Source organism: Poromitra crassiceps (genome assembly GCF_964638095.1).
Source record: "Poromitra crassiceps genome assembly, chromosome: 14".
Taxonomy (NCBI): Eukaryota; Metazoa; Chordata; class Actinopteri; order Beryciformes; family Melamphaidae; genus Poromitra; species Poromitra crassiceps.
In genome coordinates this window covers 644,900-668,436 of record NC_139633.1, presented here as the reverse complement: position 1 = coordinate 668,436, position 23,537 = coordinate 644,900, and the positions used below count along the sequence as shown (strand labels likewise).

General features: G+C 43.9%; 1 protein-coding gene across 1 annotated transcript; it reads left to right on the top strand.

The window, feature by feature from the left end:
- Nucleotides 1-1,953: 1,953 nt before the first annotated feature.
- LOC310788988 (alpha-N-acetylgalactosaminide alpha-2,6-sialyltransferase 1-like) lies at nucleotides 1,954-20,669 on the top strand. The gene is made up of 9 exons (XM_083650597.1): nucleotides 1,954-2,088; nucleotides 3,906-4,068; nucleotides 5,598-5,760; nucleotides 6,429-6,591; nucleotides 8,508-8,646; nucleotides 13,915-14,018; nucleotides 14,223-14,306; nucleotides 14,492-14,591; nucleotides 17,432-20,669. Exons 1-9 carry the CDS (start codon nucleotides 1,985-1,987, stop codon nucleotides 17,603-17,605), a joined length of 1,194 nt encoding a protein of 397 aa, XP_083506723.1. The 5' UTR covers nucleotides 1,954-1,984; the 3' UTR covers nucleotides 17,606-20,669.
- The last annotated feature ends 2,868 nt before the right edge of the window (nucleotides 20,670-23,537 follow it).

The window sequence follows — 23,537 nt, the reverse complement described above, 5'->3', positions numbered from 1 at the left end:
AAGTATCCAGTTCCACCCAAAACAAAAGAAATTCATTACAAAATAATGAATGACTTCTACCCTTCCAGTGAATTTTTAATATTAAGATTTGGATTTGAGAGCAATGAGTGTATTTTCTGTAAAGGTGATATTGAAACAACTGAGCATCTTTTTGTTTCATGTTCTCACACCCAACTGTTCTGGAAACAATTCATCGATTGGTTAAATGGAAAAAACACAGTAATGCCTGTTCTTGATTATAATAGTATTGTTTTTGGTGTAATATTAGAAGACAAAAAATTGGACCTAATGATCAATGTGTTACTAATCTTAGCTAAATTCTTTATTCATAAGGCCAAATTTATCAAAACTCCACCCATCTTTACCTGCTACTTTAATGAAACCCAACTCTACATGAAGTCCCTGAAATTAATTAAATCGAAGTTTGCCAAAGACCTCTATTTATCTTTAACAAGTCTCTAGCCATCTTATGTTTTATTTATTTTAAATTGTATTTTAATTTTTTTATTTTCGTGTTTCCCCCTGTCTGTCCTGTATTATGTGTGAATGTGCTGCCATGTGTCTGTTCATGCTTGTCGAAGTTGTATACACTTGTGATGATTGCCTTACAGTTGTAAATGAAAAGTCTAAATAAATTGTAAAAAAAAAAAAAAAAAAAAAATGTAGCCCATTGGGCTAATAGAGGGTATGCACACCCACTGGAACACGCCCCCTCAATCGGTAGTGAGTGTCAAAATGAGTGTCAAGTTCCTCCCTGAGCAGCAGGTGTCAGTTATCTAGGCTGATTACTGCATTCAAGCTCAGTCTTGCTGTGACTCAGTGGGTGTGACCCCACAGTGACTTCTGCCTCTGTGACATCACATGCATACCCTCTATTGAATTTACAAGAGTCTCAGCTTTCCAGTCACACTCAATTTCTGCAATTCCAATATTGTTTAGGGGTCCTAAATGCAGAAAATGTCAGAATAGGCAAAAATAACACATTTATAATGCATGCAAAAAACGGCATGTTTTTTGGGGGGGAAGCATAAAAGGGATTAGCATAAAGTGGGCATGTCTGTAAAGGGAGACTTGTGGGTAGAACCCAGTATTATTCAGATATCTTGAAGTGACAGGTCAAGGGACGCCTTTGAATATGGCCATGCCTGTTTTTCCCTTGCCAAAATGTTGTCTAATTTTGGAGCGCCATTTATCCCCCTTGCTGACAAGGTAGCACATCATGGTTGGTATCAATGGATGCCTTAGGCCTTCTAGTTTCATATGATATCAGTACCTTGGCTCTAGCTTTAAAAATGAGCCCCTACAGCCTCTGGAATTAGCCTGATGCCCCAAGGCAGCTGATGCCCCAGGGCCCTGGGATGCCCATATATGCCCATATAGTTGCTAATCTTGCTAGGAGGAGTCTTTCTATAGCTGATTATCATGTCTTTAGTTTGAGACACATTTAGTTGTAGGAAGGATGATTTATATTAGCTACTAATAAAGGCAATACATATGATGCATTTATGACTTGATTTGCTAAGAGGAGGATGAAGAGTTAAAGACAGCGACCTGATCACAGCTGTCATGCGTGGCAGGTGTGGAACCTGTAAAACTGGTCCTGGATGCAACAAACCACCTTGACCTTGATTTTGGAATGAAACCAATCAGGTATGGATGTTGTAAGAGGTATGTGTGTATGTGTGTGTGTGTGTGTGTGTGTGTGTGTGTGTGTGTGTGTGTGTGTGTGTGTGTGTGTGTGTGTGTGTGTGTGTGTGTGTGTGTGTGTGTGTGTGTGTGTGTGTGTGTGTGTGTGTGTGTGTGCATGTGTGCGTGCCTCATGTAGCCTAGGCTACATGCACCTTGTTTTATTTTTACCTGCGTATGAATGCAGTTGAGGTGACTGTGGCAGGGCGTGAACATGACACTGGAGCCAACCTGGACTTAGACTCATTTCTCCAACAGAACTCGGTGCGTTCAGGTCCACGGACAAAATTCTGGAGGTATGGCGTTTCAACATTTCAGGACAATTTTCCCTGTCCTGTTGGCGGTCTCGGTCTGCATCATGCTTTACATGCTGTCATGGGAATTTATATCACAAAGGATCAAGTAAGTTGTTGTTGAAAGATTGTAATCAGTGTTCATTTGTGGTGGGGTCTTATGGAGACAAACAATTTGATAGAGGCAAAGACAGCATGGAGGGTGGGTGACATGTAAGTTAGGGACGTTAGGTATCAGACACTTCTGCCAATGCCCTTAATAAAGGCACTGTAGCTGCCCACTGAGCTAGGATCGGTCAAATACAGATAAAACAATCAAGTGCAACTTAACATAAGTTAATACTCACTTTTATCTTATCCTAACTTCTATCCAATCCAATCCATCCACTTTATTTATAAAGCACATTTAAAACAACAGAGTTGACCAAAGTGCTGTACACTCAAACAAAAATAGCAGTGACAAAAGAAAATACTCAGCACAGACAAATAAGACAGAAGTTAAAATAGTGACAAAAAACAGAAAGTAGAAAAAACACGACTCCCATACTAGGTTCTAATTAAACGCCAAGTCGTAAAAATGTGTTTTGAGGCGAGATTTAAAGATGGGCAGTGTAGGGGCCAGCCTAACATGCAGCGGGAGCTCGTTCCACAGTTTGGGGGCTGCAACTGCAAAGGCGCGATCTCCCCTGAGCTTGAGCCTTGCCTTCTGGACGGCCAGAAGAGACTGGTCAGTGGAGCTGAGTGACCTAGTCGGGGCATACGGAGTTAAAAGCTCAGAGAGATAGGTTGGGGCTAGTCCATTTAGCGATTTAAAAGCAAACAATAAAATCTTAAAATTTATTCTAAAACGAACAGGCAGCCAGTGGAGGGAGGCCAGTACAGGGGTGATGTGTTCACGCTTGTGAGTTCCTGTTAAAAGGCGAGCTGCAGCGTTCTGGACCAGCTGTAAGCGTGAGAGGGAGGCCTGGCTCACCCCAACATAAAGGGCGTTGCAGTAGTCGAGTCTGCTCGAGATAAAAGCATGAATAAGTTTTTCCAGGTCATAAAAGGTTAAAAAAGGCTTGACCTTAGATAAAAGCCTCAGCTGGAAAAAGCTAGATTTTACCACATCTGCTTGTCGAGTTTAAAATCACTGTCCATTTTCACACCTAGGTTTGTTACAGTGGGTTTTACAAATGGTTCCAGGGGGTCCAAGTCCATGTGAGGGGAACCACTGGGACCAAACATCAGGACTTCAGTTTTACTGTCGTTAAAATATAAAAAGTTTAAGGCCATCCACGCTTTGATGTCGTTTAGACAGTTCAACAAGGGGTTTAGGGAGTTTGCATCCGTGCGTTTCAGGGGCAGGTAAATTTGCGTGTCGTCCGCATAACAGTGGAACGAGATGCAGTACTTCCGGAAAATAGACCCTAGGGGAAGTAAATAGAGAGCGAAGCGGATAGGCCCAAAAATTGAGCCCTGGGGGACCCCACAGGGAAGGGGCGCTGAGGAGGACTCTGAGTCACCGAGGCTCACAGAAAGGGTCTATCAGTCAGATAGGACCTGAACCACTCTAGGGCAGTGCCTTTGATGCCGACACAGTGCTCCAGGCAGGAGAGGAGGATGGTATGGTCCACTGTGTATAGTACTATATTATATTAAAATCCTTAAAATGACTTCCCCTCCTCTCTCATTTAAAAATCCAAAGCAACCAATCAGGGTGCTCTAGAACCTAGCTAATGACAGCATACCACACAGGCAGGCGTTCAACACATTCTCACTCCCAACTCGTGACAAAGTGACGACAAGAAGGGTTCCTGACCGATCTGCAGTATATGAAGAGTTGGGAGTGAGAACGTGTTGGGGGTTTAACTGCTGAATACTACATAGTGATTGGCTCCAGGATTCATGATGTCAAATCCTGTTTGTTGAAAATGTCCTTTCCAGTGAGCTCAGAGAAACTGGTCAGACGGTCAGCACTACTCCACCTGGAGCTGCAGGTTCCCTTGAGGGGACTGCCATGCCTCTCCTCTTCAGAAAGGACTTTAAGAAGCTGCCTCAGTGGGATTTTGAAGATGTGTATAACCTGGATACCCAACCCAGACAGACAGTAAGCAGACTATAGCAAGACCTTGCAGCATTAAAACATGGGAATGGGTAGCCTCAGAATTCGACTACTCATTTGTTTCACTCAATCATAGTCTCACACAAGGACCCTGTATTTTCACTGTGGGCTGCATTCACAAAGGCCCTACTTTTTCATAAATGTAGCAATCACAATAAAACAGTACCCTCACCTCTGCCTCTGTAACCCTCACCCCCTGTAACCCTCTGCCTCTGTACCCCTCACCTCTGCCTCTGTAACCTCACCCTCTGCCTCTGTAACCTCACCCTCTACCTCTGTAACCCTCACCCTCTGCCTCTGTAACCCTCACCCTCTGCCTCTGTAACCCTCACCCGCTGCCTCTGTAACCCGCTGCCTCTGTAACCCTCACCCTCTGTAACCCTCACCCTCTGCCTCTGTAACCCTCACCCTCTGCCTCTGTAACCCTCACCCTCTGTAACCCTCTGCCTCTGTAACCCTCTGCCTCTGTAACCCTCTGCCTCTGTAACCCTCACCCTCTGCCTCTGTAACCCTCACCCTCTGCCTCTGTAACCCTCACCCTCTGTAACCCTCTGCCTCTATAACCCTCACCCTCTGTAACCCTCACCCTCTGCCTCTGTAACCCTCACCCTTTGTAATCCTCACCCCATGCGTGATTATACGTTGGGTGCACTGGCTGCACGTGCAACCCCTAGTGGCCAGATGATTTTTTTTTTTTTTTTTACCTTTTATTTATACAGGGGGAGTCTCACTGAGAGCAATGCTCTCTTTTTCAGGAGTGCCCTGTTCAGAATGTGTTGTCATATCCTACTATAGCATTCAGTGTCTCCTATACAGTTATCTATCTGTGGAGGTACACCACAATAGATTTTGAGCACCACAAATAGATTTTGACTGCCACATATTAATTTCAAGTAGTTGACTGCAAACACCTGCTTTAGGAGCCCACTACATGGTGCTCTGAGGCCCACCAGTGGGCCACGGTTCAGTGGTTGGGAAACACTATCGTGCAGATAGAATAGGCTATATAAGGAGACAATTAGTTTTTTCATCACTGTAAAGCCACAGCATAGTGAAGAGGATATTAATGTGATGTGTGTAGTTCTTCATATACTAGCCTCTTCATTTTGCTCTCAGAGTGCCCCAGATTAATGCATTTTATTTTACAATTTCCAAAATTTCTTTACCCCCCTACCGGAGTAATATTGACTTCTGGGTGGTGCAACCCCTGTTTGGAAGGTCTAGAATAGCCTGTGCCTCACCCTCTGCCTCTGTAACCCTCACCTCTGCCTCTTCCTTCAATCAGTCATTGAAACAAACTGCATTTATGTGACGATTGACCCATCCTCTCTTTCTCCACTGCATGGAGCTCTCTCAAACAATCAATATAGGTTTAACCAAAAAATGAGTATGATGACACATTTTCTAATTTCAACATTAGATCATTTTAGTTAGATTCATAGTATTTTCTTTGACACTGTCAGAGCTGTCCCGTCTCTTTTCGATTCATGTATTATTTTCTTTGCCACTGTCAGACCTGTCCCCAGTCTCTGCAGAAGAGTGAGGATCCCAGCTTCAAGCAGGCTTTCATGCCCAACGTGCGTCTGTTCATGCACAAAGACAATCTCAACATGAGCGAGTGGAACAGACTTTCCCATTTCAACAACCCCTTTGGTTTCATGCAGTACAGCCACGACGGTACGGGCGTGTGTGTGTGTGTGTGTGTGTGTGTGTGTGTGTGTGTGTGTATGTGTGTGTGTGTGTGTGTGTGTGTGTGTGTGTGTATGTGTGTGTGTGTGTGTGTGTGTGTGTGTATGTGTATGTGTGTGTGTGTGTGTGTGTGTGTGTGTGTGTGTGTGTGTATGTGTGTGTGTGTGTGTGTGTGTGTGTGTGTGTGTGTGTGTGTGTGTGTGTGTGTGTGTGTGTGTGTGTGTGTGTGCGTGCGTGTGTGTGTGTGCGTGCGTGTGTGTGTTTGTGTGTGTGTGTGTGTCTGTGTGTGTGCTTTGCGCGCATGCGTTTGTTTGTTGTGCGTGTCTGCAAATTGCAGTTTTGCGTAGTAGTTAATGTGATACTAAGCCCCCCAAAATCAGTGGTCTCTGCTCCATTTCATTTGAATTAGCCTGGATTCAGACTTTAGAATCACATGTTGATAGCCTATATCCTATTCAAAATAGATATTTGAGACTGGGTTGCTAGAGGCTTCAAACTGTGTGTCTGCACAGTGTATTTTAATTTAAAGAGGAACTAAACCACACCTAAATCGGTGGTGGAGCCTGACACATAATGGTGAAAAGCAGGGTACTGCTGGCCTTTGTGCCAGGGTTGGGGTTTATGTATTAATTTATATGTTTTGCTTGGCTTTGCAGAAGTGAAGGCAGCTGTGGATTTGATCCCAAAGCCGAAGGAGCCACTGCTCCTCCCCAGAGGCGATAGTGACGGCTGTGTGCGCTGTGCGGTGGTGGGCAACGGTGGCATCCTCAACGGCTCTGGCATGGGGAAGGAGATAAACGCACACGATTATGTGTTTCGGTAAGATGGGCACAGAATACTACGCTCTAAAGCAGTGCTTCCCAAACTTTTTTGTCTTATGTACTACAGCCCGATACTGGGTTTTTGAGGCCGATGTCGATATCAGGGAGTAAAAAAAATACAATATCAATATATTGGCCAATATTCTTATATTATATGTACACATTATATTACACAATTTCTTTTGCAATGGTCCCTCAAATATGAAACACTTAGTTGACATGGCATGAGGTAATGTAGGCAGGATATTTTACAGCTTATCAATACACTTTATTGTCCAAATTGACATCCATTGAATGAAACAGTAAACGTCACTGGGAATTGAATAATATATATAATTGAATTGAATTGAATTGAATAATATATATAATTTATAATTGATATAATTTAATAATTATATATAACTAGAAATACAAAACCACAAATATAACTATATATATATATATATATATATATATATATATATATATATATATATATATATATATATATATATATATTATACAGAATATATATATACAGAATATATATATATATATATATATATATATATATATATATATATATATATATATATATATATATATATATATATATATATATATATAAACTTGAGTTGAGTTAAGGAAAAGGATCAACTATACACAACATGCTGTCTAACTTAAAACAAAAAATTATATATGTACATATATCGGCAATATCGGCCAACATATTGGCTGATACTGATATATCGGTTATTGACCAATATCGCCGATAATATCGGTGGACCGATATATCGTTCTGGCTCTATTATGTACGCCTTGAGCTGTTTTTCCATGCCAATAGTACCCCCTCACTCATGCGTGTTGATGATTACAAGTAAATCCATACAAAATGTTTCACTGAACTGAAGGTGTTTGGGTGGCAATTATCAGTAGCATAACAATGTAACAGCTGACACTTGCCGGCACACGAAATTTGTGTGCACCGAGATTCAGTGTTGTGCATGAACGCTCTAAAAGAGCCATGTTCATTGAACAAGCTCATATTTTGGTGAACATGTGAGCTGAGCGGATCCTTTTCCAAATACATAAACGTACTGTGCAGTGAGCAGTGAGCGTGCGGGAGTGAATGTCACTGTTATAAGCCTGGATTTGAACCCACAACCTAACACATGATGAGAGGGTGCTGTTGCTTTACCTACTGATCCAAACTCCTGGTACCATTCTTTTCACGCTCTCATACCTCGATAATTGCCCATTGTGTTTACATGCGTGTGGTAATTTACGTAAGAATGAAACCGGTTTTGCTGTCACGTCGACGCGCTGCTTCTGTCTCTGCTTCTCTCTCTGCTCTGCCTACCCGTCTGCGGGTGGGGGTCATAAAGGGAGAGACACACAGTGGTGAGCCTCTTTTTGGGCTGTGTCAAGACAGCAACAGTTAGCAACGGAAATACCGCAATTTACTTGCCGAATAAATGTAATCGTGACTTTGGCATGTTCCCCCCATTCAACCGGAAGAGAGTGTGACTTTGGCATGCTACCCCCATGCAACCGGAAGAGAGCGTGACTTTGGCATGCTATGCTACCCCTACACAGTGTTGACATCTCAAAGTCTCTCTCTCTCTCTCTCTCTCTCTCTCTCTCTCCCCCCAATCGCTCATGTCAGATGAACGCCTACCAAGAGCCAGGTCTGCTCAAAGTTTCTTCTTCGTTTAAACGGCTCTTTCCTTGCTGCTGTTCCCAAACTTGTTTAAATTGCCACATGACCTTGCAGTAAAATCGTCAGTGTGTGTGAGAATTGTCTCAACTGTTGGGTCTAAAATAAAGAGACCGGTCTTCTACCTGCTCTATTTGTAAAGCGCCTTGAGATGTTATGATTTGGCACTATATAAATATAAAATTGATTGATTTTGATGCTCTGACTCTCTCCTGCAGGATGAATGGTGCGGCCATAGAGGGCTATGAGGAGGATGTAGGGAACAAAACGTCCGTATACGTTCACACAGCCCACTCCATCACAGCGTCGCTGTACTTTTTCAAACGCTTCGGATACAGACACGTCCCAGACGATGAGGTACTGACATTTTTCACACACACGCGCGCATGCACGCATGCAGGCACGCACGCAGGCACGCACACACACACACACACACACACACACACGAACAGACACTGCCAACAGAGATGGGAAGTAACAAAGTATTTGTACTTAAAGTGTAACTAACCCCCAAAACACTTTTTTTCAGCTTTTAACCAATATATATGACTTTGGGGGTGGTGTGTGAAGAATGCTGTGTGTCTGCAAACAAATCTCATCGCAGTTTAGCGCACATGTAAAATATAACGCTATACTACGACGTGACAACGTGACAAAGCTGCTCTAAACACATCGGCTACTATAATATATTTCCCTTCATCTCATACTGAGATTAGATCGGTATTAAGTTTGGACAGACTGAATGGAGGGAGCTCTGCAGCAGCTCTGCCCTGCGCTGCGCCGAGGGGAAAAATCAGAGGTGCAGTAACTTTTAACAAGAATCACGAAAAGCCCCCAAACGAAAATTAAAAACGGATTTCATGGCGCGGTATATGGCAAGTTGGACTAGGGAATGATGTGGAGAAATCTTGCATTGTGTTACCCCAGAGCGGGGGGTTTGTCCTATTGTGCGGTGTGCTGCAGTAACCAGCCTCGCGTCACTAGTCTCTCCTAACGTAAGTTCGACAAGCCACACACACATACATGGGAGAAAAATAATTCAATTTGTAGTTCGCCACTGAATGGCCAAATTTATATAACTTTCAACCATTCAAACCGCTGTTTCCATACAGGCCACCAGCGTTGGCTAGTTGTTGATATTTATAAAGATATTGCAGCTCTCATATAAATTATTTTCGAGGCGGTGGGCAAACTGTAATCTGGGGGGTAAGTCCCCCTTTAAGTACTGTAGTTCCTCCCTGGATAGCTGCTGGGTGTCTTTGCACATTAGCTTGAGCATGCTAGTGTAACCGAGTTGAATCAGCGCGGATTCCTCGTGAGTCCCGAGTGGTAGCGAGTGGATTGGTTAAACTCACTCCCCAGGTATAAAGGCATGTTAACCAGCTCCGCCAAGGGAGCTAGCTCTCTTGGTGTTGCGGTTAACATGCTGGACTCCCAAGCCGAGGGTCGGCAGTTCGAATCCACCCCTGGACAAGCCCTTAACATGGGTTGCTGCAAGTACCACCTACACAACGCCGTTACATTGATGCCGTGAACCCGGATGTCCAGTGGGTGTGGAGTGAGTTTAAGGGGGTGAGTGTAACCGAGTTGAATCAGCGCGGATTCCTCGTGAGTCCCGAGTGGTAGCGAGTGGATTGGTTAAACTCACTCCCCAGGTATAAAGGCATGTTAACCAGCTCCGCCAAGGGAGCTAGCTCTCTTGGTGTTGCGGTTAACACGCTGGACTCCCAAGCCGAAGGTCGGCAGTTCGAATCCACCCCTGGACAAGCCCTTAACATGGGTTGCTGCAAGTACCACCTACACAACGCCATTACATTAGTGTAACCGAGTTGAATCAGCGCGGATTCCTCGTGAGTCCCGAGTGGTAGCGAGTGGATTGGTTAAACTCACTCCCCAGGTATAAAGGCATGTTAACCAGCTCCGCCAAGGGAGCTAGCTCTCTTGGTGTTGCGGTTAACACGCTGGACTCCCAAGCCGAAGGTCGGCAGTTCGAATCCACCCCTGGACAAGCCCTTAACATGGGTTGCTGCAAGTACCACCTACACAACGCCATTACATTGGTGCCGTGACCCGGATGTCCAGTGGGTGTGGAGTGAGTTTAAGGGGGTGAGTGTAACCGAGTTGAATCAGCGCGGATTCCTCGTGAGTCCCGAGTGGTAGCGAGTGGATTGGTTAAACTCACTCCCCAGGTATAAAGGCATGTTAACCAGCTCCGCCAAGGGAGCTAGCTCTCTTGGTGTTGCGGTTAACATGCTGGACTCCCAAGCCGAGGGTCGGCAGTTCGAATCCACCCCTGGACAAGCCCTTAACATGGGTTGCTGCAAGTACCACCTACACAACGCCGTTACACTAGCATATGCTATCGGTGCTGACTGAGATCCCTTGATCTCCATAGTTCCTCGTTTAATCCTGACTAGGTCAGGTAAGAGCGAGTGGTCAGTGTCAACGCTGCTTGTATTTTCCAAGACAGTGGCGCTGCCTTCAGAGCTTTCTGCAGGCAGACAATCTGCAATACACAGGCTGCGCTTACACACTAGGTTACTGCATGCTGCAGATCTCTCTCTGGGTCTGGGACACTCCTCAGCAAACTTATGGAATTATTAACCTATCTAAATGCAAGAGGTTGTTCAAGCAATTTGAGAGCATGATTTATCAATTTCACGTTCAGATTTTGGACCCTTGGACTCAAAAAGCCCGCGCCTGTGCTTAAATTTGCTCTGCTTGTCCTCAAACTGTACTCTCACACTCAAAAGTTTTCTCCTTGGACAGATTTCCTGCACTCATACTAAAATTTTTGAATGTGAGTGCATGAAATCTGTCCATAAAGAAAAGTTTTGAGCGGGAGCGTAAAGTTTTGAGCGCAAGCGTATAGTTTAAGGACAAGCAGAGTAAATCTGAGCACAGGGGCGGGCTTTTTGAGTCCAAGGGTCCAAAATCTGAACGTGAAATTGATAAATCATGCTCTCAAATTTCTTGAACAACCTCTTGCATTATGAGAAGGTAAATAATTCCATACAAACTGGTCACGGAATCTTGGCCAATGATTGGCGAGTGGTGCATTCAGGGTGCGAACTACGGGGGAGCTGGGGGGGCTTTGGCTCCCCTTAAAGAAGTAGTAGACCCCCTGAAAGGCTGACTTGTGAAATTTGGGGGGGTCTCTAAATTATTGACTAATATATATTACCCCATGTATTTTCTATTTCTTTTTCTGCACCTTCATAGTGAATAATGCGTAAAATTACGCTATTTTAATCGTATGATTCAGAGTGTGCTCAATCACTGTCAAATTCACTGTAAGCCCCTATACCGACTTCTTATCATCACCACATCGAAGCGTGGCGGCGCAGGTGCAAATCAAACGTCACTCACGCGGGCAGGTCAGATTTAAAACAACAGCATGATGTCAAAAAGAAAACAAGGCAGTTTGACAAACTTTACATTCACGAAGAAATGGAAGCAGCCGTCAGTTGAACAGCAACAAGTCGCTTCTACTTCAAACGCAGATGTGGAAAAAGTGACGACGAGGTGAAGTTGGAATAGCCTACCTCTGAGTCCTCCCGCATATGGAGGACTGTTTGTGAGATGGAATGCGTCAGGAACTTCACAGTGAGTGGGACATGTGCGTTATGGAGTGGATAAAAGTGTTGGGCAGAGATATCATGTTCTTGTGAATGTGGATGCAGTGTATATGGAGAGCAGTGCGCCCGTTTCGCCTTTCTGTGCTCTCTCACCCTCCCTCCCTCTCTGTGTGCTCTCTTGGAGAGAAAAGTGGAACAGACAAGAGCTGTATCCGTGTCTTTGAGCGTGCTGATTTAAAATGAGTTATACCCCTAAATTGGCCTTCAAATTGCCTCAAATTTCCGCCGCCGCCCTTCGGACGGCGGCTGTAGTGCCCTTTTATGAATTTGAGCCCCTCAAAAGTCGGCTCCCCCGAAAGCCACAGTATAGTTCGCACACTGGGTGCATTCACCATTTGCCAATCAGTAACGACTTTGCGATAAGGGAGGCCCACCCACCCTGAGACCGCCCATCTAACTGGCTCCTGCAATTGAGCATTTCAAACCACTTGGTGCTACGACCTGTCACTTATTCAATTTCAAACGCCCTAGACCTGCCCTCTAATTACCAACTGTGGCTGTGAAGGGGCACAGACTCATTTATGTAGTATGTGGAGTGCCGCGATTCAACGTAATATTTGAGTCTGGGGAGAGACATTCGTCGTTTCTCAATAAAGCTTCTTGTGTGTTCTTGTGGTCCTGTGAAACATCATCAGTCGCAGCCCAAGTACTGTTCCAATGCAAAGTTCACATTTTGCCAAGAACGCTTAAAATTCCCGGATGTGTTCTTGACATGCCCACTTTACAGAGGATGCTCTGGTTTTCTGACTTGTGTCAACTTGGCAAGGCACGTATCCCAGCATTCATTTCGGCATAAGCGGAGGCAGAACACAGCAGAGAAGACGTCATAAGCTCCGGGAAAGTTTTTTACAATTTAAAGTTTTACTTCATCACTAAATTAATTTCTGATGAGTTTTGATGCCTACAAGCAGGGTAGTAGGTTTCAATACTTCGAAGAGCCCTGTTATTTGGCACTACATTTTCTCCCAATGGCAGAACTACGTATTCCTACGCAAAATGCATTCACAGCGCCGCGGGGCGTGATTGCACAACAAATACAATACACGAATGTGGTGACGGTAAAGTAAAGCGCTGAAAATTGTCTGAAAATAGAGCGTAGATGTACACTGATATTGATTTGTTTAGGTGGGCGTTCTTTTAGGTGGCTAAATTACGTTGTAGTACCTGGCCCCCACAGCTACAAAGAGAAAGCCCGGTAGGCTGCTACTTCAGAGTGCCGAAAATCGATACACGGTGCGCTCAGCGTCCGAATGCTTTACCTAGTTCATTGACTGTATGGGACTAGCTCATAGGACCCCACTTCAAACAATCTGAAGTATCCCTTTAAAGTTCAAATTTTGCCTATGCTCCAACCTGGGTTACAGCGTAACCAACCGGTATTTGTAATTAGTTTTTTGTTTTTTCCTGACAACTTTTTGCTTTGACTATCTACCACAAATATCTGTACTTTCTACTCCTTACATTTTCAAAACAGGCTAGTTACTCTTAATTTAGTTTTAATGCACAACAGAGAAAAACAATGTAATGTTTGTCTCTCCCAGCTTTCACGCTATTACCACTCCATCTCTTCATCTCTCTCTCTCTCTCTCTCTCTCTCTCTCTCTCTCTCTCTCTCTCTCTCTCTCTCTAGTGTGTCACATCACATCAACAATCTAGCATAACAAGAGAGGGGTAGATGTCATTTTAAGGATTTTAAGGATTTAATGAGATAATTGAACTTTTTCTGAGAAAAACCATCACACAAATTATTAATCAAAGTATAGTCTTTATACATCTTAAAACATGTTTGGCGGCGATCTTTTAATCTTTGAATTAGATTAATATGACATGAGTTTTCGTTAGCTTTGCACAGGAACACCCGCTAGAAATACTTTTTACTTTGATACTTTATTACATGTCCTGTTCTCTTTTATTACTTTTACTTAAGTAATGTGTGTACTTTTTTCATCTCTGACTGCTAAACCTGTCTCACCTCTTCCTCTCACAGGGTATAAAGCATGTGATGATTCCTGAGGGGATGAGGGATTTCCAGTGGCTGCAGGGGCTTCTCACAAATCAGAGAGTCCCCAGTGGAGAATACAAGAACCGCCAGTGAACATCTACCTCTACTCTACACACACACGCATATAGACGCACGCACGCACGCACGCACGCACGCACGCACGCACGCACGCACGCACGCACGCACGCACGCACGCACGCACACACACACACACACACACACACACACACACACACACACGTAATTTCACTACACTGGCCAGGTGATTACTGAGTATTGTCTTTACCTTCCAGGGCGAGGGCGTATTACGCTGGACGCTTTGACGAGAGCCGCTTCTATGTTCTGCACCCAGACTTTCTCAGATATGTGCGCAACAGGTCAGCCTCCTTTCACCTTTAATCCTACGCAAACCTGCCTCATACATGTGTGTCTATTACGCTGTTTAATGTGTGTGTGTGTGTGTGTGTGTGTGTGTGTGTGTGTGTGTGTGTGTGTGTGTGTGTGTGTGTGTGTGTGTGTGTGTGTGTGTGTGTGTGTGTGTGTGTGTTTTCATTGCTCACAGGTTCTTGAAGTCTGCATTCCTCAATGGTAGACTATGGACTATATGCAGACCGACCAACGGGGCGTTTACTCTCTTCCTGGCTATACAGACCTGTGATGTGGTAAGATAACATTACTCTCTTCCTGGCTCTACATACCTGTGATGTGGTAAGATAACATTACTCTCTTCCTGGTTCTACATACCTGTGATGTGGTAAGATAACATTACTGTCTCCCTGACTCTGCATACCTGTGATGTGGTAAGATAACATTACTCTCTTCCTGGCTCTACATACCTGTGATGTGGTGAGATAACATTACTCTCTTCCTGGCTCTATATACAGTACCTGTGATGTGGTAAGATAACATTACTCTCTTCCTGACTCTATATACCTGTGATGTGGTAAGATAACATTACTCTCTTCCTGGCTCTACATACAGTACCTGTGATGTGGTAAGATAACATTACTCTCTTCCTGACTCTATATACCTGTGATGTGGTAAGATAACATTACTCTCTTCCTGACTCTATATACCTGTGATGTGGTAAGATAACATTACTCTCTTCCTGGCTCTATATACCTGTGATGTGGTAAGATAACATTACTCTCTTCCTGACTCTATATACCTGTGATGTGGTAAGATAACATTACTCTCTTCCTGACTCTACATACAGTACCTGTGATGTGGTAAGATAACATTACTCTCTTCCTGGCTCTACATACCTGTGATGTGGTAAGATAACATTACTCTCTTCCTGGCTCTACCTGTGATGTGGTAAGATAACATTACTCTCTTCCTGGCTCTACCTGTGATGTGGTAAGATAACATTACTCTCTTCCTGACTCTATATACCTGTGATGTGGTAAGATAACATTACTCTCTTCCTGGCTCTACCTGTGATGTGGTAAGATAACATTACTCTCTTCCTGGCTCTACATACCTGTGATGTGGTAAGATAACATTACTCTCTTCCTGACTCTATATACCTGTGATGTGGTAAGATAACATTACTCTCTTCCTGGCTCTATATACAGTACCTGTGATGTGGTAAGATAACATTACTCTCTTCCTGACTCTATATACCTGTGATGTGGTAAGATAACATTACTCTCTTCCTGGCTCCACCTGTGATGTGGGAAGATAACATTACTCTCTTCCTGGCTCTACATACCTGTGATGTGGTGAGATAACATTACTCTCTTCCTGGCTCTACATACCTGTGATGTGGTAAGTTAACATTACGTAACATTACGGGTTAAGGTGCAGTGTCCACAGAAAACTTTTTTTGAGCTGCCTTTCTGCAATTCATTCTCGATGGTAAGGACGTTTAGGAGCGCTCCTCTTCCCAGCCCTCCACCTGGCGTTTAGCGCTCTCGGCAGCTAGTGTTTTTTGGCGGAGCGCTCTGCGCGCCTCAAGCAGTAAATATTAGGCTTGGGGAACACTGTCTATGGACTAGGGATGGGCATTTTAAGCAATTTAAATACTCGAGTACTCTCCTTCTATTATGAACGAGTACTCGAGTACTCGCGCGGGGGGGGGGGGGGGGGGGGGGGCGGTGGGGGTCTATGTGATTACTATGGTAATGACGGAGCAGGGGTAATCTGCTGTGTGTGGGGCTGTTCACACATAACGTTTGCATTTTTGCATGGAGAAAGCGTTAACCTGGAGCATGTGAGTAGAGGGACTGACTGACTGACTGTGATATTAGGTGAGGTGACGCTAAGCTAACGTCTAAGACTGCCTTTCACTGATCGCCGCCATTTCTGGAGCACTCACTATGTTCTGTTTTGGCCTGCGCAGAGTGCGCGCGCCCTCCGTGGAGCCCCGCCTCCAGCGCGTGCGCGAAGAGTATGCCACAAGCTTAAAGCCTACCTCAGACAGCATCTCCGATGGTTGGATGGATGGCATTAGCGCTTCGGAGCGGACAATATTGTTGTGAAACAAGCGAAGGCTCAATTCCAATACATGTCCATTGTCCAGTATCATCCATTTTACTTTATGATCACTGTTACACTAACGTAAATCCACGGCTTACAAGGTCCGGTGTTCTGCCAAAAAGTGAAAACTGACCACTGACCAGTGTGATTAATGTTACAGCTGCAGCTAAATAGTGATCACCATGAAACGATTGTCTCCCAAAAAGCGATTCTTTCTCCACATTTCTTGTGACTAACGTTATGGGAAACGACAGTGTAGTCGGTAAACTACTGCAAAGTTGTGAATGAGTTTTATCGGGCGTGCGCTATGAAGAAGCGTGCATCTGTCTCCTTCGGGAGCATATCTTCAGCCACCATTTTCGGGATGAGCTGGAAAACTTCCGGTTAAAACTTTCAAAATAATGTTACTTAAACAAAAGTAAATAGCTTATTGATGCACGTTGGAGGAGAAAAGGGTATTTCAACGAACGAAGCAGCAAACCTTGTATCAAAATACTCGTTGTGATGTTATATGGCGTGAAACTATGGCTGTAACGCATTAGGCCTACTCAAAATCAATAAGGTTACAACTCACGTTACAATAAGCCTTTTATTTTGAAATCAACAAAGCGGATGACGTACTTGTACATTCTGGCTGACTTGACGCCCGTGCAGTTCATGCTGCCAGATCCACATGACGATGCATGCGTAGATTTAGACCATTTTTAAAGGGGTGGGGAGTGGGGCGAGTACCCGGACAGCGGAAACGTTACTCGAGTACTGACGTTATGAGCGAGTACTCGAGTACCCGAGTACTCGCGCCCATCCCTACTATGGACACGGCCCCTAAGGATGTAAAAAATTAGCCGTCCTAATTTGACTAATATGGTTACCATGGTGAATGATACAAAACCCTATTAGCAACATAAAACAATATGCATGTATGGAATGTTTTTCATATACTGAATGTCAAAGACTAGATCGTTATAATTTAGCAAGTCAATTTGGTCCGATCTAATCTTGGTCTCTTTCTCTCTCTCAGGTTGATGCATATGGATTCATGACAGAGGACTGGCTTAAATACTCCAACTACTATGTGGAAAGACAAGTTAAAACCAGAGTAATCTTCTACGCCAACCATGACTACATCATGGAAATGAAGGCATGGAATAAACTGCACAATGCTAAAATCATCAGGCTTTATCAAAGAGGGTAATGATAAAATGGCACCTTTTTTCTCCACTTGGGGAAATTCAGGTGCCACAGCGGCAACTGGCAGAACAGTACCAAGGAAAACAAGTACGTTAATAAAAGAAAAGAGATAATATAAGGTAATGTACGTACAGCAATATAATGCTTGGGCAAAACATGGTTGGTGCACATGTGTAGGAGCAGGGCTGCATGTGCGACCGGGTTAAAGACCCGCCAGCCACCGTTCACATCACATGGTATCAATTGATTGTTTGCCTGGCCCAACTGACATTGATAAGCAGTGCAACTCCACGCATTGCACTGAACATTTTAAAGTATTTTAACTTCTAACAGCCACACTGTAAAGACTGAGCAGCCCTTCACCGCTTATTAACCACATCTGCTCTTTTAAAGAAGAACGACATGTCGAAGGAGAGAGACTTGGGGTGTGTTCGATCTGAAAACGGTGTGCACCGTTTTGCTACGGTTTCCAGGTTGAACGTCATGATTCAACGCACCACTGTTTCTGTTTAAGTAAATGTTTTGCTACATGTTGTTGGAAAACTCAACATAATATCCAAATTAAAAATAGTCCAGAATTACGTTACATACCCCTGGATAGATCCAGAAGACTATGGGCCCTATTCTCCCACAGGCCTTCGGCGCAAAAACTGGCCTTACACGCAAGAAAACGTGCCTTGCGCCTGCCTCGGGAAGATATCAACATGGCTTTAGGCCCACAAATGCGCTTTAGGCGAAATGGGCGTGGCGCGGTCCCAGAATGGGCGAGAATGGGCGTTTCGGCCTTAAATACCGGCCTAATGATATCTTCCCACCTGGCGTAAATTTAGCGCTTTGCGCTTTTGAAAACCAGGCCTATTCAGTGCACTGGTTGCGCGGAGCGCTGCTCTGCCCTTTCCTCTGTCCCTTCTCTCTGTGTCACTCCCTCTCTCTTACTCATCAGTCTGACAGGCACAATACGGACTGCTTGAAAAAAGTTCGCCAGTTCTCTCTCTCTCTCAGAAAAAATAAGTTGTTCTACCATACATATTTTAACAACATGACAGTTTTTTCTAACATGACAGTTTTGAGCCCGTCACATTCAGAGGCTATTGCATCATCCTACCTGTGCAGTGAAGGAACGAGATCATTCTGGGCAAACATTCACTGCCTGCCTTCCCTGCAACAGCCAGACATGTGAAATCTCCCAGCATGCATTGGGCTAATCCATTTGGATAATAAATCGCATCGAAATGAGCCTAAATAGATACAAAGGTACATCGAAATAGATCTAAATAATGTGTAATGTTCCCACAACATGCTACGCTGGAATAGCGCCGCGCAAAGCCCTAATTGTGGACGTGTCGGCGCGCTGCGCTTCACGTCATCTCGTCGCACATCTCCGTATAGGCGTGTTCATCCCCAAAAGCATTGTGGAGGTGTGGTCATGCCCAAAAAACCACAGCGTCACGTAACCAGCTTCCTCCTCACTGAGTGAGAGGGACTAGAGTGAGAGAGAGAAAGAGGTAGTGAGAAAAGATAGCCTTGATGGGGAGAGAGAGAGAGAGAGAGAGAGAGAGAGAGAGAGAGATGTGAGGCTGTCATGCATAGAAATCAAATAACGTGCTCATGCCCACCTGTGAATCACCTGTGTATTATTGCCATTTCACACGCTGAAAAAGGGCTGCTGCCCAAACGTCTGTATGGACGTATGCTTATCCCTTTTCGAGCTCTCCTCTCCTGCATCTCCGCTGCGGGGCTATACTGCATGCGTAATTACGCAGCGTACTGAGTGCCGCTGAGTGATGCTGCTCTATTTGAAGTTGAATTTCGTTCCACCAGCACACATTTTATTAATCAGCTATATTCTCTATTCTATTAGTTTCTATTAATATATATACATCGAATCCCGCCAATTTAGCCCGTCATTTTCCCCTTGGCGCACATAAAGACACATGTGTGACAGTGACATTCCGTCACTGTCTGCTCGATGGCGAGAGGCACTTCAGCTGTAGGCTACTCGTGACAAAACCAGACATCGAATTTTCAACAGTTAACTTTTGCAGTAGGCCTATAGGTTACTGGCTATTACGAGGTGAGGCAGTATGCCCCTTGTCTCTCTCTCTCTCTCCCCCCGACGAGGGAAGTGGAGAGGGCTATTGCAGTGCTATTAAACATATAATGGTTGGAAAAGATCAACATTTGCTTTTTATTTTCTCCTACCCTCTCCTACCCAAAGTAATCTAATGTTACACCACATACCTGTATGGTCGAGAATTATGTAGCCTAATAAAACCAGAAACAAATTCTAATTTTTAAATCAAGATGTGTTTTTTCTGCAATGTAGGCTATAGTTGAAAATCAATGTGGCATTCTGAGGAGGGAGGAGTGTCTGCGTGCGCGAAGTGTTGGAGAGAGAGAGAGACATCCATGCCGTGCGTATGTATCCAGCAAGGATTTCCTGCACTGCATGGAGAATATTGTGTGCGCTCAACACATTGCGCTGGAATGCCTATTTTGGAACGGGCAACGTCCAAACCTCTCTTTGCGCTCGGAACATACCGACAGTATCTTCCCCAGAGCACTAAATGACACTTGCGTGAGACAGATGATAGGCTAGAGGCCCACGGAGACTCCTGGGCCACGCCTTCACCTGTGTCTGCCTTTAGACCCCAGCGCAAAACTGGACGGTGGAGGCACACGATAGCTTAAGACACAGGGAAGATAGCAATAAGAGGCGCGCAAGCGGCAGCGCAAACGATAGCGCCGTACGAAGATAGGGCCCTTTGTGTACTGTATGTGAACTGGGTGTTGTGGAAGATTAATTTAAATTTTTGTTTCATTGTTCGTTATATGAGGAACCAAGACTGCCTTTATTTAAGTCAATGCAAAATAAGAAACCTGAATTATTCTGGTTGGAGATGATGGTAACTTGTAATGGCTAGAGGAAGTCTTCAGTTTGGTCAGTTTTATTGGGAGAGCCTGGAAACTGCATGGAGAAGTTGTTGATTTGATTATATGATTCTCTCTTGTTTTGTACATGTATGGATACACTTTTTCTAACTTGCTTGTGTCTGTGTCTTGTAAGCCCATACAGGCTGGGCACCCCGTGGTGCACGACAAATAAAACATTATCTATCTATCTGTCTGTCTGTTTGTCTGTCGATTTATCTATACTACTCAGATTTAGAGGTTTTGATTTGTGGTGTACAATAACTTCTTTGCTGCCTAAAATGGAGCCAGTCAGCCTCAGACCCTGACTTTAGCCTTAGCCCAGGCCTTGTTTCTCTTGTATAAGAGTCTAGATCAGGGGTGGCCAGGGGTTTTTAAGTGGCCTGCCATGAATTTAGAAAGGGGGAAAAAATGCTTCTTTTTTTGGCCAGTGAAGCTTTTTTTTGTTTTTTTGTTTTTCCATTTTAAACTTTGAAACGGAAAAACGGAAAACTAAAAAACGTGTTTTCCCCATTTCGTTTTTTCCATGTAAAACCATTGAAAATGGGTTCCTTGAGTACCCTGACCTGGTCTTTTTTTGTTGTTCTTTTTTTTTTAATACTGAATGTTGGTGAAATTATCTCTGTCTTAACCTGTTGGCAGGCACAGGAAAATATTTAAAAACATACAGAAATACCCATTGTAATAGGTGAGCACATCAATAAACTATGTGTCATATTTATTTAGGTGGAAATAAAAAAAATTATGGCACAAGGATTTTCTGGTCTATCCACCGCCCCACCCCACGCTTTCAGCCTAAACAGGTTGAAAACCGCCGCATATTGTTTGGCCCGCGACTCTGTATACGGCCCACAACCAAAAAAGTTTGGCCACCCCTGGTCTAGATAACTGTGCACTAAACCAGCGGTTATCTCGGCCCTTCACCATCTATGCAGACGAGCATGTTTATCTATCTTTTTCTTAAAACCATGAGAACAATATGTGACCATGCAGTTTCAACATCGTCAATCAAATAAATTGTATCCCAGTCAAAGAAAAACAAATCATGCAAAAACCCCTGTTCAACAAAGTGTTTAGTAGAAGAAGGAGAACTGGACGGACAAGCCCGTCTTTATTTGTCACACGAACACACCCAACACACGCTTGCGGCCAGCAACACACACACACACACACACACACACACACACACACACAAACACACACACACACACACACACACACACACACACACAGACGGTGGCTGGTGAAACAGTCTCTGCATTTATCCCATCCAGGCTTGTCCTTCCTCCTGGGGTCAGGCCCAGGTGCAGTGTTTAATATCTCTTTCTATCATTGATTTACCCTTTCGAACCTTAGTTTCTCTAATTGTTGCTACTACGACACAGTGATCACTGACATCATTAGCAAATACTCCCACTGCTGAGAATGTATGTGGAGCATTGGTCTATTAGAGATAATTTATTGGGAAATTTAAGTAGGGCTATCCACAATCTGGGTAACATTCAGCGAGACAGAGGTTTTTAGAATCATACGATTTGGGAGTTAGCCAGTCCCAGTTTAGGTCGCTGAGCAAAACAATTTCCTTGTACTCAAGTTGAGATCAAAGATGTGCCAAGGATGAGAAGGACTAATTTACAGCTGTCAAGAACATCACCCAAGTATTTACAGCATACTGTAGCTGTCCACAAGCTCAATGTCAGTCCCTTTGATGCTGGTTAGTACGGACTAGGAGGAGTCTTTCTATAGCTGATTATCATGTATTTAGTTTGAGACACATTTAGTTGTAGAAAGGACAATGATTTCTATTAGCTACTAATAAAGGCAATACATATTGTAGCGATCCAGGGTTTGACATGTCTGTGGGGATTACGACGTTACGTGAAGGCAGCGTACCAGACGCTGTTAGTGCCACTTCCTGTCTCGTGGTGAAGTCAGTCTGGATATATGAGCGAGCTGGCTGGTTGTGTGGATAGCTAGCAGTGAAGCTACCGCTAGGAGCTGAGATATAGGAATTCCTTTGTGCCTGCTTCGATTCGAGCTTTAAATGCTACTTAAGAGAATATACAGTAATGTAACATCTATTTGATGTTTTTATTTATTTGTGTTCTCCTATACAATAGTTATATTGTAGCATTTACTTTCTGTAATATGTAGCGCTGTGTGGCTAAGTCTCCTTCTTAGACTGCCTTGCATTTTGCACTTACCGTATTTGCACTTATCGGCCTCTAATGCACTTTAAACTACACTGGCACTTTTGAACTGAACTTACTTTGCACTATGTCGTGGTCTATTGTGTCTCCATTTTGTTTTTATGGTTTTATGGTCTTTTATGGTTTTTATGGTCTATTTGTGTCTGCACTTTGTTTTCATGTTTTTATTTCGAGTCTTGTGTGATTTTATGACTGTTTTGTTTTTTGCTCTGCTGCAACCCAAAGTGCCCTTCTGGGACATATGAATAAACTTGAACTTGAACTTGAGTGTGAAGCCAAGAATAAAAGCCTGTACCAACGATAAGTCTCCTGGTTCCTGGACGAATACCTGAGTTGTTACAATATGATGCATTTATGACATGATTTGCTAAGAGGAGGATGAAGAGTTAAAGGAGAATTTCGGTTTTTTCGAACCTGGAGCCATTTCCTGGCATTAATTAAGATTTGGCCACTCACCTAACGATGTCTGCGGCGTTTCTGGGCATCCTAGCGTTGTTTTGAGATCAATATCGTCCAAGTCAGTCGTAAAATGGAGTTGATTTGGGGCCAAGTGGAAGCCTGTATTTCCTGCATCTAAATAGCTATTTTTCTTCCCGTTTTCGCCACATATCGCCGTAATCTAATCCGTTTTCATCCAGCAGAGTGTTATTTCACCCCAGGCTGTTTCCTGGAGTGCACAGCCTAGTGCACAGGGATCAAATTACCTCAAACGTGATCTAGGTCACCAAGTCTCGTGAAGTCCCGCGATACTTTCCTGTCGACTGGCCAAATACAGGCAGGACGCTTTGCGGTCGT